Here is a 15,586-nt window from a genome sequence, read left to right as displayed (position 1 = left end):
AAGAGATACCCAGGGGAGACTAGGGGGTTAGTCATCTGGCGGTGGTGGGTGGGTGTGCCAGGTAGGCTTCCTGGAAACTGTGGGGAGTGCATGAGTGACAGGTGGGGGCAGTGGTTAGTCGGCAAGAGTTGGGGCTTGGATTAAGTGCCATTATCTGCTGGAGTTTCTTCTCTGGCCAGTCCGTGAAGGCTTCTGAGGGCACTGCTTCCTCCTCTCTCTCTCCCTGCCCACTACGGGGTTGGGTGAGTGCAAGGAACTGGGATTTGCTGAGATCTGCCGAGGTGGGTGTGTCCCCACCCGCCCCAGGAGCAGGTCCTACCAGCCCAGCCCAGCCCAGAGCAGGCAGCGGAAGCGGCTGGGCAGCGGCAGAGCGACAGGGAGCACAGGTATGGGGGCTCAGCAGTGGGGTTGAACCTCACAAGGGCCGGCACCCCTTCTTTAGAAATGGGGAAGGTGGGTGGGGATGGAGATGAGGGTGAGCCCTGGGCCCTAAAAGACCTTTAGGAATAGAGTAAAAAGCTAAAGGGGGCTGCCTCGGACGGATGGACCTTCTCCAACAGAGGGCACAGCCTGCAGTGCCCCTGGAAGCTTGAAGCCCCCACACTGGGGCATCGCGGGGATGCTGGGCTCTCCTCTTAACGCTTTAGGCCCCTGTCATGCTGAACCTGGGTTTCCCAAGGCCACTGAGGCCCTCTGGGGACAGTTCCCAACCTTTTCCCTCTCTCAGTTAAAACTTGAACCCCCACACCCACTCACCCGCAAGGGCCAGGCCCTCTGCTCGAGGACAGTGAATCTGATTACACTCCACCAACGGGGTCCACTGGCACAGATGTGTTCCCATTGTTGTCCCTTCACAGCTAACCAGCGTGTTTTCGTGGGGTCTTTGAGACCCACTGCCTTAACCCAGTGTGATCATCCATAGAAGAGGATTAGATGAGATGGTCTCGAATGTCCCTACGGGTCTGATAGTATGTGGCTCAGGAGTGGCATGAAAGGGATGACATTTCAGATATTGAGCACAGGTTGGAGAAATATTTGAGGGTGGGCAAGGCCTCATGATACCATTCCATCACACCCACGAGGTCAGCTGCCTACCTATTACCCATATTTATGGGGGCCTCCCACCAGGTTGTATCTCCAGCTTCTTTTAGGGTGAGCTAAAATCGTAGCCCTAAGGGCAGATGGAGGCAAGGATGGAGAGGGAAGGAGAAACTTTCTCATTCCTGAAAAGTCTCACTTCCTGGCCACAGAGACATGAAAGCCCGGCTCTGTCTGCTGCCATCAGCTGTCCCCACCTGTCACCCCCACACATAGCCCAGCAACACGGAGACCTTGTATGGCCAAACCCACAGTGAGGGAGACGGCCAAAAGGATGAGAGCTGAAGGCAACGGGGCAAAGAAAGTCCTGCCTGAGTTTAGAGCAAAGCCAAGGAGGCCAAAAGGCTCCAGGAGATTTCTCTGAGGCAGCGGGACCCAGCCAGGCCCCAAAGCAGGGGCAAAGAATGTCCTGCCTGAGTTTAGAGCAAAGCCAAGGAGGCCAAAAGGCTCCAGGAGATTTCTCTGAGGCAGCGGGACCCAGCCAGGCCCCAAAGCAGGGGCAAAGAATGTCCTGCCTGAGTTTAGAGCAAAGCCAAGGAGGCCAAAAGGCTCCAGGAGATTTCTCTGAGGCAGCGGGATCCAGCCAGGCCCCAAAGCAGGGGCAAGATGCACACAGACCACTGAGAGCACATGGCTGTGCAGGCTCATCCTGTCTGAGTGACTTCTCTTGATTGGGACATTATTTCCTCTTTTCTAGCTCTTGAAAACAGGGTGGAGGGAGATGTGCAGGTGGCGAGGTAACATCATACATCGAGGAGACTATTGAGCTGTAGGCTGCCTTTGCTTTCTGCCTTTTCCCAGAAAAGTGTTGAGAGACAGAAGGTCAGAATACCCAGGGAGGGAGAAGACATGGTTGAGGATGATGTTGGAAAGGCAGAAAGAGACAGGCTCAGGTGGGGAAGGCAGGCGAGAGGCTGGAGGGGGAATTTTGGCTGGAGAAAGCAGAGCAGGGCTGGACCAGGGAGGAGGGAGGGTGGAGATAAGACACGACACCCCGGGGCCTGGCCAGAGAGGCTCCTCTCCTTGAGAAGAACGTGGTCCCTGGGGCAGGAGGAGGCCGCCCCCTCAGCCTGGTCACCTCATGCTACCTCCACCCCACAGACCCCCCAGACCCAGGACAAGCTGGTGAGCAGGATTCATCGGTGTCCCCAAAGTTGCTCTTGGACAGAGCTGTTCACAAAGCCTTTAAACTGTGTTGAGCTTCTTCTGGCGGCTCAGCACAGTTTGCATTCATTTGGGGAGTCTGAGTATACGGATGTTGAGAGGTCTTTGTAAGTCAGCCTGCCTGTGGCTGAGGCTGCATCCTCCCCAGGTTGCCTGAGCGCAGCGCGGAGGAAGTGGGCTTTGGGTGAAGCGCCCTAGGAGGTGGGATGCTGACGGGCCTGCCTCCAGCTGTGGCCTCCAGAATCTAAAATGAGGTTGGGGCTATTGTAGAGCCCATCTCTTGGGCAAGGAGGATGAAGAGATGTCAGATTCCTTCTTCTCAAAATTCTGAATGGTGTGAATTGCTAAAAAGAGGGGGTGCTGAAAGAGCAAGGAATTTGGTGAATGTGCTGGATGGTGGGGGAAGCACCTGGAGAGGGTGGGAGACAGGAGGAAGCTGGACAAAGCGCAGGCATTCTTTTCCCCTCCCTGCCCCCATCATTGTCCCTAATCGCCTGTTCCTTTCTCTTCAGCTCCCCTCTGCGTCATTGGTCAGATGCCAGAAGGGTAGAAGCCACGGGCAGTTTGTGTGGAGGAGAGCAGGGGAATGATCGTGATCCAGCCTCCTGCCCACTGTTACTGTCTCGTTCTCACTTCCTGCCTGTGGCAGAAAATAGCCCTGCCCCTCTGGCTTATCTCAGCAAAGAGCAGTGCCCAGCCCAGCTCAGAGGGCAATGGGACATGTCTTAGAGGCCCTGAGGACGTAAAGAACCTGGGCCCGGGATGTGCACGTGGGCAGCTGAGGTTGGAAACACGGGGGAGGAGGATGGCTGCATGTGCTCTGGTATGTGAGTGGTGTGGAGGGCTGTGACGTGGAATGGGCAGTCCCCGGTGCCTCCATGTGTAGATGCCTTCCTTGCCCCTCAGTGCCTTGGAGCTGGGATCTGTTTATGCACATCTGCATGTGTGTGTGCTCCGAAAGCTGCCTGACTCTATGTGTGTCTGTGTGAGGATATTGTCCCTCAGGTAGGGGCTGTGCCTGCTTCTCTTCCTCCTTTGGCCCAGTTGTCCGTGCCTCTGTGCATGCACATATTTGAGTGTTACAGGGAGTGTATTTACATTCATTTGCATATTGCTAGGGATCTTGTGTGCACATCCCTTAGTGTACATATGCCTGTGTGTCCTTGCACGTGTGTATAATGGTATACTTATGTTACCACGTCAGTATGTGTCGATGGTACTGGGCTGATGTGGGCCTCCGTGTCTCTCCTTCTCCATGGTGGAATGAAACCCCAGTGTCTGTTCTTTTTTGGGGCAGCTGCTGTGTTTTTGGCTTCCCATATTTTCCCCACAACCTGACCTCTTTCTCAAGACAGGACTGGGGAGAGGGCCTGGCTGCCCCTCCCCCACATCTAGAGCCCTCCTTCCATTTCCTGTTTGCCTCCTTTTTGGCAGTTTTTCCCATCTTTGCCATCTGGCCTGGCGCTGTGCCCATTCAGCTCCACTGACAGGAGCCCCAGGGAAGCAGGCGGATGGGGTGGGGACCAGGGCAGGGGCCTGGCAGCTCTCCACACTCAGCTTGGGCCATTCTGTGCAAGTCTGTCAGAAAGGGGTGACTTTTTGACAAATAGGCTCCACTATAAAGAAATGCCAGGACGTCTCCCTTTTGGAACAGAGTAAGGAGAGCATCGTCATTTGCTTTACGGGAGGATTCCTAACTTTAAGTAGCAGCTCACCTAATGCATTTTGGTCTGTTTAACATTGTAACTTTGTTGACAGGAAGACTTGGGATTCTTGGAAGATAATTATTCATTCACTCATTCAGTGTGTAGTATGTGCCTCCCAGTTGTGGGGAGCTGTTGATTCTCCAAGTAATGCTTAAGAATGATAAAGTGTTATTGTAATTATAGTGTAAACTGTTGTTGAAAATTTTTTTTTTTGGAGGAAGATTAGCCCTGAGCTAACATCTGCTGCCAATCCTCCTCTTATTTTGCTGAGGAAGACTGGCCCTGAGCTAGCATCCGTGCCCATCTTCCTCCAGCATGGTGTGCTGTGTCCACATCCGGGATCCGAACCAGTGAACCCCGGGCTCCCAAAGCGGAACATGCGAACTTAACTGCTGCGCCACCGGGCTAGCCCTGTTGTTGAAATTTCAATGCAAGCTGCTTCCAAACAGACCTTTTAAGGGCCGTGGTCCTTTCCCAAGTGAGTTATTCATGTGGACAAGAGAGTCAGGAGTGTGATAAGCAGCAGTTAGTTGACTGGACTGAGAGAGAGATGATAATGGGATTACAGAATGGGTGGGCAGGGGCAGGGGCAGCCGGTGAGTATCCCAGGGGTCTGCTAAGTAGAGAGAGAGGTGCGAGTGAGCTTGGGAAGAAAAGCAGTGGGAGATGTGGTCCACAGCCCAGACCTTACCATCTAGTTGGGGAAATGGAACAAATACACACAACATGAGGAGTTCAAAGCAGCAAACTAAGAGCTGAAGTAGGTAAGGGGAGATCAGAAGGAAGGGTATATTGTGTGTGTGTGACAGAGAGAGGGTTACCAGTGTTGGAAGTGGGACAAAGAAGGAAGTGGGTTATTAAAAAGTATGTGTTTCAATTGGACAAATGAGGAAGTCAAACAATGTATCTGTGGGCACAGATTTCATATAGGCGGCTGTAAAAGGGCAAGTGCCCGGGCGGCCGCCATCCTCACATCCAGCCGTCCACTCCTGTCGGAGGCAGACCGGGACAGCTTGGACTTTGGAGCCAGGCGGTCCTGGGTTTGAATCCTGACTTTGCTCCTCACTGACTGAGCTCTCGAGCTTCTGTTTCCTTTCCTGTAAAAATGAAGATAAACGCCGACCTCGAAGGGCTCTTGGAAGGATTAGAGATGGTGCATATGAAATACCTGGGACGTGGTGAATGATCAGTAAATGATAGCTGTGATTTTTCACTCATTTATTGAGGTAGCTGTTGGGGATACAGAGACGAATAAGTCACCGTCCACAGCCCCTCCCTCAAGGAGCTCACAGTTTAGTGGGAGAGGCAGACTTAAGAACAGCCAATTACCGTGCAGGTGGGAGCAGCTCTGACAAACCTGCACAGCAAGTGGAAGTGCCAGTGGGGAGAGTACATCTGCCTTGCAGGGACGAGGGAGGGAGGGAGTCAGGAGAGGCCTCGCTGAGCTCTAAGGGATGACTGAGTGGGCCAGGCGGAAAGTGGGAGGAAGGGCTCTCCAGGTTGAAGAAACAGCATGGGCAAAGACAGAGTCTTGAAAACATAAGGTATGTGCAAAATTATTATTAGTTTGGTGTGACTGGAGCAAAGGAGCACGGGAGGTGAGGTGTGTGCCAGGAAGACATCATGGTTTTATTTGCTTTTCAGCATGTTTAAGGCTTTTTTTTTTTTTTGGTGAGGAAGATTGGCCCTGAGCTAACATCTGTTGCCAGTCTTCCTCTACTTTGTACATGGGACGCCACCACAGCATGGCTTGATGAGTGGTGTGTAGGTCCGTGCCTGGGGTCTGAACCTGCAAACCCTGGGCCACCAAAGCGGAGCGCATGATCTTAACCACTATGCCACCGGCTGGCCCCATGTTTAAACATCTTTTATTATTATTTTCATTGTTGACAATGGTATTTTGCAGAGAAAGTGTTTATTTCCTTTAACTGTTCTGCTATACCTCTTACACGTCTTAAATTGCTGGTAGTTGTGGTTGCAGGGAGAACAAATGATCCAAAAACCCACAAGAAAACTTGTTATAGTCTGAGTTATCTAGGTCCCAGGTAAGAATTTAAGCAGCTCCTTTTGAAAGGAGTAAGTCCAGTATGTTGGGATAACGGCTGAGTGTCTCCAGACAACTTCTCTCCCTAAGATGGCATGTGGACACCCGTGTTCATAGCATTATTCACAATAGCCAGAAGGTGGAAAAACCCAAGTAACCATCAACAGATGAATGGATAAACAAAATGTGATATATATGTATATGTATATACACCATGGGATATATTGTTCAGCCTTAAAAAAGAACGCAGTTCTGTTTTTTTTTTTCCTGAGGAAGATTAGCCCTGAGCTAACATCTGCCAATCCTCCTCTTTTTTTGTTGAGGAAAACTGGCCCTGAGTTCACATCCGTGCCCATCTTCCTCTATTTTATATGTGGGACGCCTACCACAGCATGGCTTGCCAATCGGTGCCTTGTCTGCACCTGGGATTTCAACTGGCGAACACCAGGCCACTGAAGCGGAACGTGCTCACTTAACCGCTGAGCCCCTGGGCCGGCCTCAAGAATGCAGTTCTGATACATGCTACGACATGGATGGACCTTGAAAACTTTATGCCAAGTGAAATAAGCCAGACACAAAAGGACAGATGTTGTATGATTCCACTGCTATGAGGTATTTAGAACAGGCAAATTCATAGAGATAGAAAGTAGGACAGAGTTTACCAGGGGATGGAAGGAGCGGGGAGGGGAATAGGCAGTTATTGTTTAATGGGTATAGAGTTGTTGTTTGAGATGTTGAAAAAGTTCTGGAAATAGTGGTGATGGTTACACAACATTGTGAATGTACTCAATGTCACTGAATTGTACACTTACAGATGGTTAAGGGGCTGACCCAGTGGTGCAGCGGTTAGTTCGCACATTGCACTCTGGCGGCCCAGGGTTCACAGGTTTGGATCCCGGGTGTGGACATGGCACCGCTTGGCAAGTCATGCTGTGGCAGGTGTCCCACATAGAAAGTAGAGGAAGATGGGCATGGATATTAGCTCAGGGCCAGTCTTCCTCAGCAAAAAGAGGAGGATTGGCAGCAGATGTTAGCTCAGGGCTAATCTTCCTCAAAAAAAAAAAAAAAAAAAAGATAGTTAAAATGGTAAGTTTTAAGTTATGTCTGTTTTACCACACACACAAAATAAATGTCATCTGGGGCTTGCCATGGAGAGGTAGCTTCTGTGACCTTATAGCATTAAGGAAGGGGGGAAGCTGAGACCCTGTCCTGTCCTCTGGCTCCTCTACCTCTTGGCCATATCTTTTCTCTGTCAGCTTTTGCCTGAGGACTGCAGCTGCTGTGGTCTGCTCTCTCCAGCAGCGTTCTCAGCGGGCGGTACTTCCTCGCCACACTGCCCCGCTCTCTGGGCTTAGGGCTCCCCTTGAGCCCTCACTGCCAAACCACCGTCTCCCCCCATCACAGCACCCCATCTGAGAAGCTCCCCAATCAGACCCTCCAAGGCAGCATCTGAGGAAGCTCAACCCACAGGGCCTTCCCCTGCCTGGCAGGACTATGCTGGTGTGCGATCAGCCTGGGAGACCCATTATATTATTATCCCCACTTTACAGACGAAGAAACTGAGAGAGAGGTCAGACAATCAGGCTGAGCCCGGGTTGCTCTGGCCACAAACCCAGCCCACAAAGGAGCATTGGTGGATGTGATGAGTGAGGCTGGGAGTTTGCACTGTACACGGGAGCTTGAACTTTATTCTGTAGATAACGGGGAGCCAGCAGGGCACCTGTTCCAGGGGAGGTGCTCCGTGGCGCTGCTCCCCGCCTGACATGGTACCTGTTTATTTGCACTTCACTATGTCTCCCTTCGGTGGAATGCACAGTAGGTAGGGGCAAGGCTTCTGTTGTGTTCACTGCTGTGAACATTCCTGGAACCTTCTAAAGGCTCAGGAAGCATTGGTAGAAGAAAGAAAGGAAGGACGGGAGAGGTATTATTAGATAACAGCAACCTAAGCACTTTTGCATACATCATCTCGTTTAATCTAACAACCTCATGAAGGAAGGACCCCTTCTCCTTTTTTCCTCTGGGCTTATCTCTGTGCAGGTAAGGAAAATGAGGTTCAGAGAGATTAAATCACTCTTCCGAGGGCAAAAGCTAGGCAAGTTGACAAAGCCAGAATTTAAACCCAGGCAGCCTGCCTCCAGAGCCTGGGCATTTAACACTGTGCTATACAGCCCTGCTGCAGAAAGCTATTCTGGCCGCAGGGAAGATGAGGAAAAGATGTGAGGCTGAAAAAAGACTCCAGAGGCCAGCCAATTTAGCTAGATAAACACTTGTGTCCTTGGCCCTGTCCTTGCATAATCTTGACTTTTGGTACGTCTTTGTATTCCAGGTCTCCACTGCTGATGAAGTTGTGACCAAAGGCATCCACCCCCTGGCAGCCACCTGGGGCTGCAGCCATAGCCCACATTCCCATGCTCTGCCTCTGCTTGCTCTGGGACTGGCTCTGTGCAGCCTCCAGGCACCACCCTGGTGATGAACATGATGCTGGGACCCTAGTGTGCCCCATGATGCCCCCAGCCTAGCTCCTCCTCACACTTTGGCAGGATGTTGGCCAACTCATTGGCCAACATTTCTACCAACGACTCTGTTACCCTGTGCCCTGACCACCGGCCCACCCACCGCCTGCACATGGTGGGCTACAGCCTGGTGCTGGCCGCAGGGCTCCCCCTCAACGCGCTGGCCCTCTGGGTCTTCCTGCGCGCGCTGCGCGTGCATTCCGTGGTAAGCGTGTACATGTGCAACCTGGCAGCCAGTGACCTGCTTTTCACCCTCTCGCTGCCCGTGCGCCTCTCCTACTACGCGCTGCACTACTGGCCCTCCTCGGACTTCCTGTGCCAGACAGCGGGCGCCATCTTCCAGATAAACATGTACGGCAGCTGCATCTTCCTGACACTCATCAACGTGGACCGCTATGTCGCCATCGTGCACCCGCTGCGGCTGCGCCACCTGCGGCGGCCCCGCGTGGCACGGCTGTTCTGCCTCGGCGTGTGGGCGCTCATCCTGGTGTTCGCCGTGCCCATCATCCTCGTGCACAGGCCGTCGACCTGCAGCTACCGTGGCCGCCCGGTGCGCCTGTGCTTCGAGAGCTTCAGCGACAAGCTGTGGAAGAGCAGGCTGCTGCCGCTCGTGCTGCTGGCGGAGGCGCTGGGCTTCCTGCTGCCCCTAGTGGCGGTGGTCTACTCGTCGGGCCGGGTCTTCTGGACCCTGGCGCGGTTCGACGCCACGCAGAGCCATCGGCGGCGGAAGACCGTGCGCCTCCTGCTGGCTAACCTCGTCATCTTCCTGCTGTGCTTCGTGCCCTACAACGCCACGCTGGCAGTCTACGGGCTGCTGCGGAGCAACCTGGTGGTGGCGAGCACCGCGGCCCGCGATCAGGTGCGCTCGGTGCTGATGGTGATGGTGCTGTTGGCCAGCGCCAACTGCGTGTTGGACCCGCTGGTGTACTACTTCAGCGCCGACGGTTTCCGCAACACCCTGCGCGGCCTGGGCACTCCGCTCAGGGCCAGGACCTTGGCCACCAACGGTGCTCAGGGGACACTCGCTGAACGGCCCACTGAGACCATCCGCACCACTGGGCCGCTCGCCGCCAGTCAGGAGCTGCTCAGGCCCTTCAACCCCGGGAGGCCCTTTACCCAGCGCCCGGAAGATTCGGCCCTCTGAACGCACAGATCCTGCTATGGCGCAGTCACCTGACATCCCTACCCAATCGCACCTCTCACACGTGCAGACTTTCAGCGTGTGCACGTGAGGGAGGTGGATTGGGCATTTGGATTTCTGGGTGGCAGCTACAGCTCATAAATGCAGAAGAGAACAGCGTATGGGAGCAAGGAGCACAGGGAAGGAAGGGTGCTGGTGGAAATGTCTTCTTTAAATTGGTGGTGATAGTGACCATGGGGAGGATCCCATCCCAGTAGGTAGGAGGTGATGCTGTGAGCCTGCCAACGCAGAGGCAGAAGACTGGATGAAATGCCCTTGAGGGGTCATGAAGCACTACTGAGAGCTGGTAGATGGAGCAGAAAATGTGTAATCTGGATTTAGGTGGACCACAGCGGACTTATCGCCATGGATCCCGCCCACTTTCATTCCCGCTTGGGCTTCCCCTGCCCAGTATTAAGGCGTAATACAAGAGTTTAATGGATATGGACAAAATTTGTTTCCTTCTTGTTTAGTGACTTGTAACAATTTAGACCTGACACCCAGCATGGAGTGGTTGGGGGCTGGGCAAAACTGAGTTACAGGGTTTTTCCTTTCAGAGATCGTGGTCCCTGTTCTCCTTTCTGGGTGGTCCCTTCTCCTTCCACCCCACCCCCTTTTTGAGACCTCCATTCTAGGTCCTAAATTCTCTGTCTCTGCTGCTTCATCTAGAATAAGGGGAAAATTCTTTGTACTAAAGTAGCAGTTCTCAAGCTTTTTGATCTCAGACCATTTTACACTCTTAAAAATTGAGGATTCCAGGGGCCAGCCTGGTGGCGCTGAAGTTAAGTTCGCAAGTTCCGCTTTGGCGGCCCGGAGTTCACCAGTTCAGATCCGAGGTGCGGACATGGCACCACTTGTCAGGCCATGCTGTGGTAGGCGTCCCACATATAAAGTAGAAGAAGAGGGGCATGGATGTTAGCTCAGGGCCAGTCTTCCTCAGCGAAAAGAGGAGGATTGGCAGCAGATGTTAGCTCAGGGCTAATCTTCCTCAAAAAAAAAAAAAAAAAAAATTGAGGAGTCCAGAGAGCTTTTGCTTATAAATTGTTCTTTTGGTACTTACCATATTAGAAATTAAAACTAACAAGTTTTTAAAACAAATACACATTCCATTAGCTGCAAGAGCAAAAATGTCATCACATTTCATGAGGCTTCTGAAAACTCTACAGTGTACTTGTGAGAGAATGACAGTGAAAAGGACAAATGACATCTTAGTAGTAGTAGTATTATGAAAATAGTTTTGACCTCGCGGGCTTCCTTAAAGAGTCGGTCCCCAGATCACACAATGAGAGCTGTACCTATACCACGTGTAACTTCTTCCCAGGGCATTATATACACTGTTCTTTATTACTGTAGGACCAGGACAGTGCTCAACAGTCAACTGCTAATTGTTCTTAAGGCTTGGGGTTTCCTGGGTGGGCTGGCAGGTGCTGCACACCCAATGGCACACTACCTTGGGCTTCCTGGAGCAGCAGCCCTGAGGTGGGGGTGGAACAGGAGGAAGGGGTGGGGCTTCTCTGGGGAGGGAAGAGGGAACCGTGCCACAGACAGGAAAGAAGAGTTTACCGGGAAGTAAGAGTGTGATGGGAGGACAGGAATAGGCTGGCTGTTCTTAGCAAGCTGGAGGCCAGGGAGATGGAAGGAGTTTCTGGGCCACCTACTGTTTCCTTCCCTCTTTACTGAGTTGGAGTCAGGGGGCTGGGAGGGCCTGCAGACTTGGCACTATGACATCTAGAGACCTTGACATTAGTAAGGGAGTTGTTGTCATGCATGTGTCCTGTACACATTTCTGTCCCCCTGTCTCTCAATGCTGTACGTTTCTGTGTGTGTGTGTGTGTGTGTGTGTGTGTGTGTGACAGTGTCAGGGTTTTCCTGTGTATGTCTCTGTGTTTTAGTTTGGAAAAAGCCTTTTGTGTATGTCTTTATGTGATCTCTCCAGATGGTGATTTACAGGGGAAAAATGACCCCTGGTGGCCAAACCAGAGAACTGACCCAGATTTCTCAGTGATAGCTGTGATGTCCGGACCTTCCACCATCTGGTCCCAGGTTAGAGCACTGGGCCAGGCTCTCACCTCCCACTGCTCTAGAAGAGGCCTGGTGGTTAGCACCTGCACCACCTTACTGCATCCTTAGGGTTCAGGACCTGTGCCCTTCCAGCCCTGGAGCACCAAAGGTCATATCCAAACTGAATTGAATTGAACACAATTTAAAAAAATTACTGGAGTATTTATATGGAGATACGTGAATGAATTCTAAAGTAATTAAAATTCACATAGCAAGTATCTTCTAACATGCTATATAGTTTACTTATTTATTTATTATAATTTGTATAGTTTATTGTCTGTCTTCCCCCCCTGGACAAATGTAAGCTCCCTGGGGGCAGGGATGTTTGTTTGGTTGCTTCTCTGATGTATCCCCAGCATCTAGAACGGCACCTGGCATGATAGAAGTGCTTAATAAATATTTGCTGAATGATGAGCAGTTGAATGTTGTTGTGAAGTACTTTATTATCTAGTGGGGACCACAGAACAAGTCAACAATAATTATCATTCAAGACGGAACATGCAAGAACACAGGGTAAAGTGTGGCAGTTAATTTAGTGGGCAAGGGAAGCCCCTAAAGCTTCTTGAGGGAGGTTTTGCTCATCCTGACATGCAGCATGGGACAGACTGTAGGGAAGGGAGGTGGGGAGCATCTAAGGGGAAAGACAGACTGGTCAGGGAGCTGTTAAAATAGTCCAGGAGAAGTGTGACCGTGGCCTGCGGAGGTAGCTGGAAATGGGTTGTCTGCAGTGAGAAATCTCCGGTGTTTACGCTCTGGTGGACTCTTTCCCCACATTCAGTACATCCAAACGGTTTCTGTCATGAGAACAGAGAGGCAAGAATAGAATAAGGGGACGCTGCAGGCAGAGGAGGAATGAACAGAACCTGACAAGTAACAGGCTGGGGAAGTTTAAGAAAACCTTTAGCCACTGCCGTTTCCACAGGTTTCCCCAATTACTGAGTGGGCAGAAGGATGGAGACAGGATGCGGGAAATTCAGAGCCCTGACCTCAAGTCCTGGAGTTACCCCATTTGAGGCTTAGGAAAACCCAAAGGAGGAAAACAAGAAAATCTTAGCTAGAGGGAGAAGAGCATTAACAAGTTTTGAAAATACTCTCTGTATGCCAGGATCTTAGTTTAGGGCTTAAAATGCACTATCTTATTTAATTATTATAATAACCCTCTGAGTTAGGGGCGATTATTATCCCCATTTTACAGATGAAACCCTGGAGAAGCTGAGGTCTTAAGGTCACACAACCAGGACGCAGCACAGTATCTATGTGGCTCCCAACCTTCTACTCTTTGCAGTAGATCCTACTGTATCTCCCTTCCTGGTACTTCCCACCTTCTCACCCCCCGGCTCTGTTACATCCATCCCTCCCTGGTTTCCTTTCTTCTCCTTCCCTCCTCATGCAGGCCACCTGTCTCGACAGCCTCTCTCGCCTTGAATCTGGCTGTCTCATCTCTGCCTCCACTCGCAGTTCTTTGTCCATGCTCCTACCCACTTAGCCTACAGCACACCTGCCCCTTCTCTCTCCACTTGTCTTAGGCCCCTGTGCAGAACACGGTGTGGTGTGTGAGCGTTGAGAACTGGGCTCACTCAGGGTTCCAATCGTGTTGGGCCCTACAGTGCACCCCAGTGAGGGCGCAGAACTGGGGAGCTAGTTGGTGGCATGCACAGGCAGATGGCTCAGGCTTTGTGCAGTTGGCCATGACTCCCCTCTCCCCGCTGGGATGTACCCAACTTCTCCTAGGCAGCACTCTCGATTGTCCACCAACTCAACTGAACAGGAGACCTCCCTTGGTTCTCCTCAAAGTCCATCTCCTCTGTAGGATGGTCCCTTCACACAGTGAGAGTAGTTGGTGGAACAGTAATAATTACCGGTCTTGAGATAGAACAAATTCAGGAGAAGCAGGGCAGAGGTACGAGTTCCCAAAGGGTCAGCGATGCTTCTCTCTTAGTCTTGAACCATCTTGAGGGAAATCCCCATGGGGTTGCTGCCTGGGTTCCCATGAAAGAAATGGGGAGATGGAGGCTAGTCTCACACTCAGCCTTCCTTCTCCATTCTTTTAGGAGACCCTGGAGACCAAGGGAGGCTCGGCAATTCTCACCATGCTGTCCTTTCAGAGGGGCACCGAAAGCACTGAAAAGTGAAGTTTCTCACCCAGCTTGGGGAATCCCAAAGGCTCTCAGAACTTTGGAATCAAACAAACCCAGGTAATAATTTCAGCTCTGTCACTTCTTGGCAATGTGACTTTAACAAGTTAGTTAACCTCTCTGAGCTTCAGTTTTCTCCTCTATGAAACGGGGATCATAATATTTATTACTGGATTGTCATGAGGGTCAATGAGATCACCTTTGAAAGGCACCTGACAGGCATCCCGTAAGGGGGAGCTCTCTTCCCAACAAGAGCATGAGGAGGAGATGCCCTTGGTAAAGTTGGTTTGTGATGTCCATGGGGAGCGTTTCTGGAAGTCAGCAAGAGCTCCAGGTGAATCCTCACCCAGACAAAGCTCTTCCAGCTATCAAAACTAGGGCCAGGGGATGGGGGAGCAAGGCAGGCTGGGCGGGTTTCCATGGTGCTGGGTCAAGTGGACAGCTTCCAGGGGCAGTGACTGGCCTGTTGCCCTCTGGGGGCTCTCTCTCCGGGCTGGGCCTGATGTCCATCCCACAGACGGAGGAGTGGGTGGGAAAGTGCCTGAAAGGGAGAGGAGAGGGGGCATGGGATGAAGAGCCAAGCAAAGGAGAAAGGGCAAGAGAGGCGGCTGGAGGGGAAGTAAGGGCCCAGGCAGGCACAGGGTGGGGCTGGGAGAGGGGCCCAGGGCAGGAGGGCGGGAGGGCCTGGGAGGGAGAGTGCCGAGGAGGGAGGAGGGAGGGACAGGCAGGGAGACCGGCGGCGCTGACACAGCCTCGATGTGTGGAACGGGCTGGGGTTTGGCCCACAGGTCAGGCGTCTGGCAGTATTATGGGATGGAGAGGCCTTAGGAGACAGGGAGAGTATTATGGGCTGGAACAGCCTTAGGAGACTGGGGAATATTATGGGCTGGTGAGGCCGGGCTCCAACTGGAGGCGGGAGGAAGGGGTGCGGGGCGGGAAGGAGGGGTGGTGGTGGAAGGGAATATTATGGGCTGGAGGCCTCCTGCGACCAGAGGCAAGAGTATTATGGGCTGGCAGGGCCTTCGGTGGCCAGAGGGGGGAGCAGCGGGGGATGGCACCGGCTGCATGTGACTGAGGGGGGGCCACGTTGGGGGGGTGGCGAGTGGGGGTGGGGGAGCATATTATGGGATAGCTCTTTGTACCTACTGCGGGGACTGCTTCTCCAGAAGATATTATGGGATGTCGTGTGTGGGAGGGGGAGTGGGGCTGGGGGGATTATTATGGGATGGTGGTGCAGAATGGGGAGGGCCTGAGGAGCGCTTCTTCAAACCCCCCCCCACCTCTTACTCTCTTGCCATCCTCTCTAAGGTCTGCCTTCTGTCTCAAACGGCCCAAGCGGAACACCTGAAATCCACGCCCCCCCGCCAACATACACACTTTGGGCATCTCAACCCATCCTAGGCATCTCCCCTAACTAGCAGCCATCTCTGGGGTACGAGGAGAAAAGGGAAGCCCCTGGGGATGGGGAGAAGGCCCCAAAGCAGGGTAGTGGTGGCCAGTGGACCACACCTCCCACCTGCTTGGAGTCCCCTTAGCTGCCTATCTCGTTGGGCTACTCTCCTTCCCCTTCTCCCTCCCTTCTACAAAGTGGGGGCCCTTGGTCCTCATCCCCTCCCCCCTCCCCTCCATTTCCTCTCCAGCTCCCTCCACAGCCGTAACCAGTAAAACAGGCGGCCAGCTATTAT

General features: G+C 52.5%; 1 protein-coding gene and 1 long non-coding RNA gene across 5 annotated transcripts; one reads left to right on the top strand and one right to left on the bottom strand.

Annotated features, from left to right (window-relative positions):
* The first annotated feature begins 81 nt into the window (after positions 1–81).
* On the top strand, positions 82–12,180 carry LPAR5 (lysophosphatidic acid receptor 5). 4 transcript variants are annotated; one of them, XM_008513940.2, is made up of 2 exons: positions 82–386; positions 8,339–12,180. In XM_008513940.2, the coding sequence occupies exon 2, from the start codon at positions 8,554–8,556 to the stop codon at positions 9,667–9,669; it is 1,116 nt and encodes a 371-aa protein (XP_008512162.2). In that variant the 5' UTR covers positions 82–386; positions 8,339–8,553; the 3' UTR covers positions 9,670–12,180. The 4 variants fall into 4 exon arrangements, with proteins under 4 accessions (XP_008512162.2, XP_008512163.2, XP_070475110.1 ...); XM_008513941.2 differs by lacking the exon at positions 82–386 and adding an exon at positions 1,151–6,624; XM_070619009.1 differs by lacking the exon at positions 82–386 and adding an exon at positions 2,941–3,085.
* Positions 12,181–12,191: 11 nt separating this feature from the next.
* On the bottom strand, positions 12,192–13,766 carry LOC139083330 (uncharacterized). Its single transcript, XR_011539968.1, has 2 exons — positions 13,626–13,766; positions 12,192–12,560 (listed from the first exon to the last, which is right to left on the bottom strand). It is a non-coding gene; the product is annotated as an uncharacterized lncRNA (long non-coding RNA).
* Positions 13,767–15,586: the final 1,820 nt, after the last annotated feature.

The sequence above is a fragment of the Equus przewalskii genome, chromosome 5 (genome assembly GCF_037783145.1).
Source record: "Equus przewalskii isolate Varuska chromosome 5, EquPr2, whole genome shotgun sequence".
Classification (NCBI taxonomy): Eukaryota; Metazoa; Chordata; class Mammalia; order Perissodactyla; family Equidae; genus Equus; species Equus przewalskii.
Note: the sequence above shows the minus strand (reverse complement) of the source record. Positions and strands in the feature narration are given on the sequence as shown.

What these genes read in the sequence shown, in the direction of transcription:
- LPAR5 (XM_008513940.2), top strand. Translation starts at nt 8,554, where the DNA reads ATGTTGGCCAACTCATTGGCCAACATTTCTACCAACGACTCTGTTACC.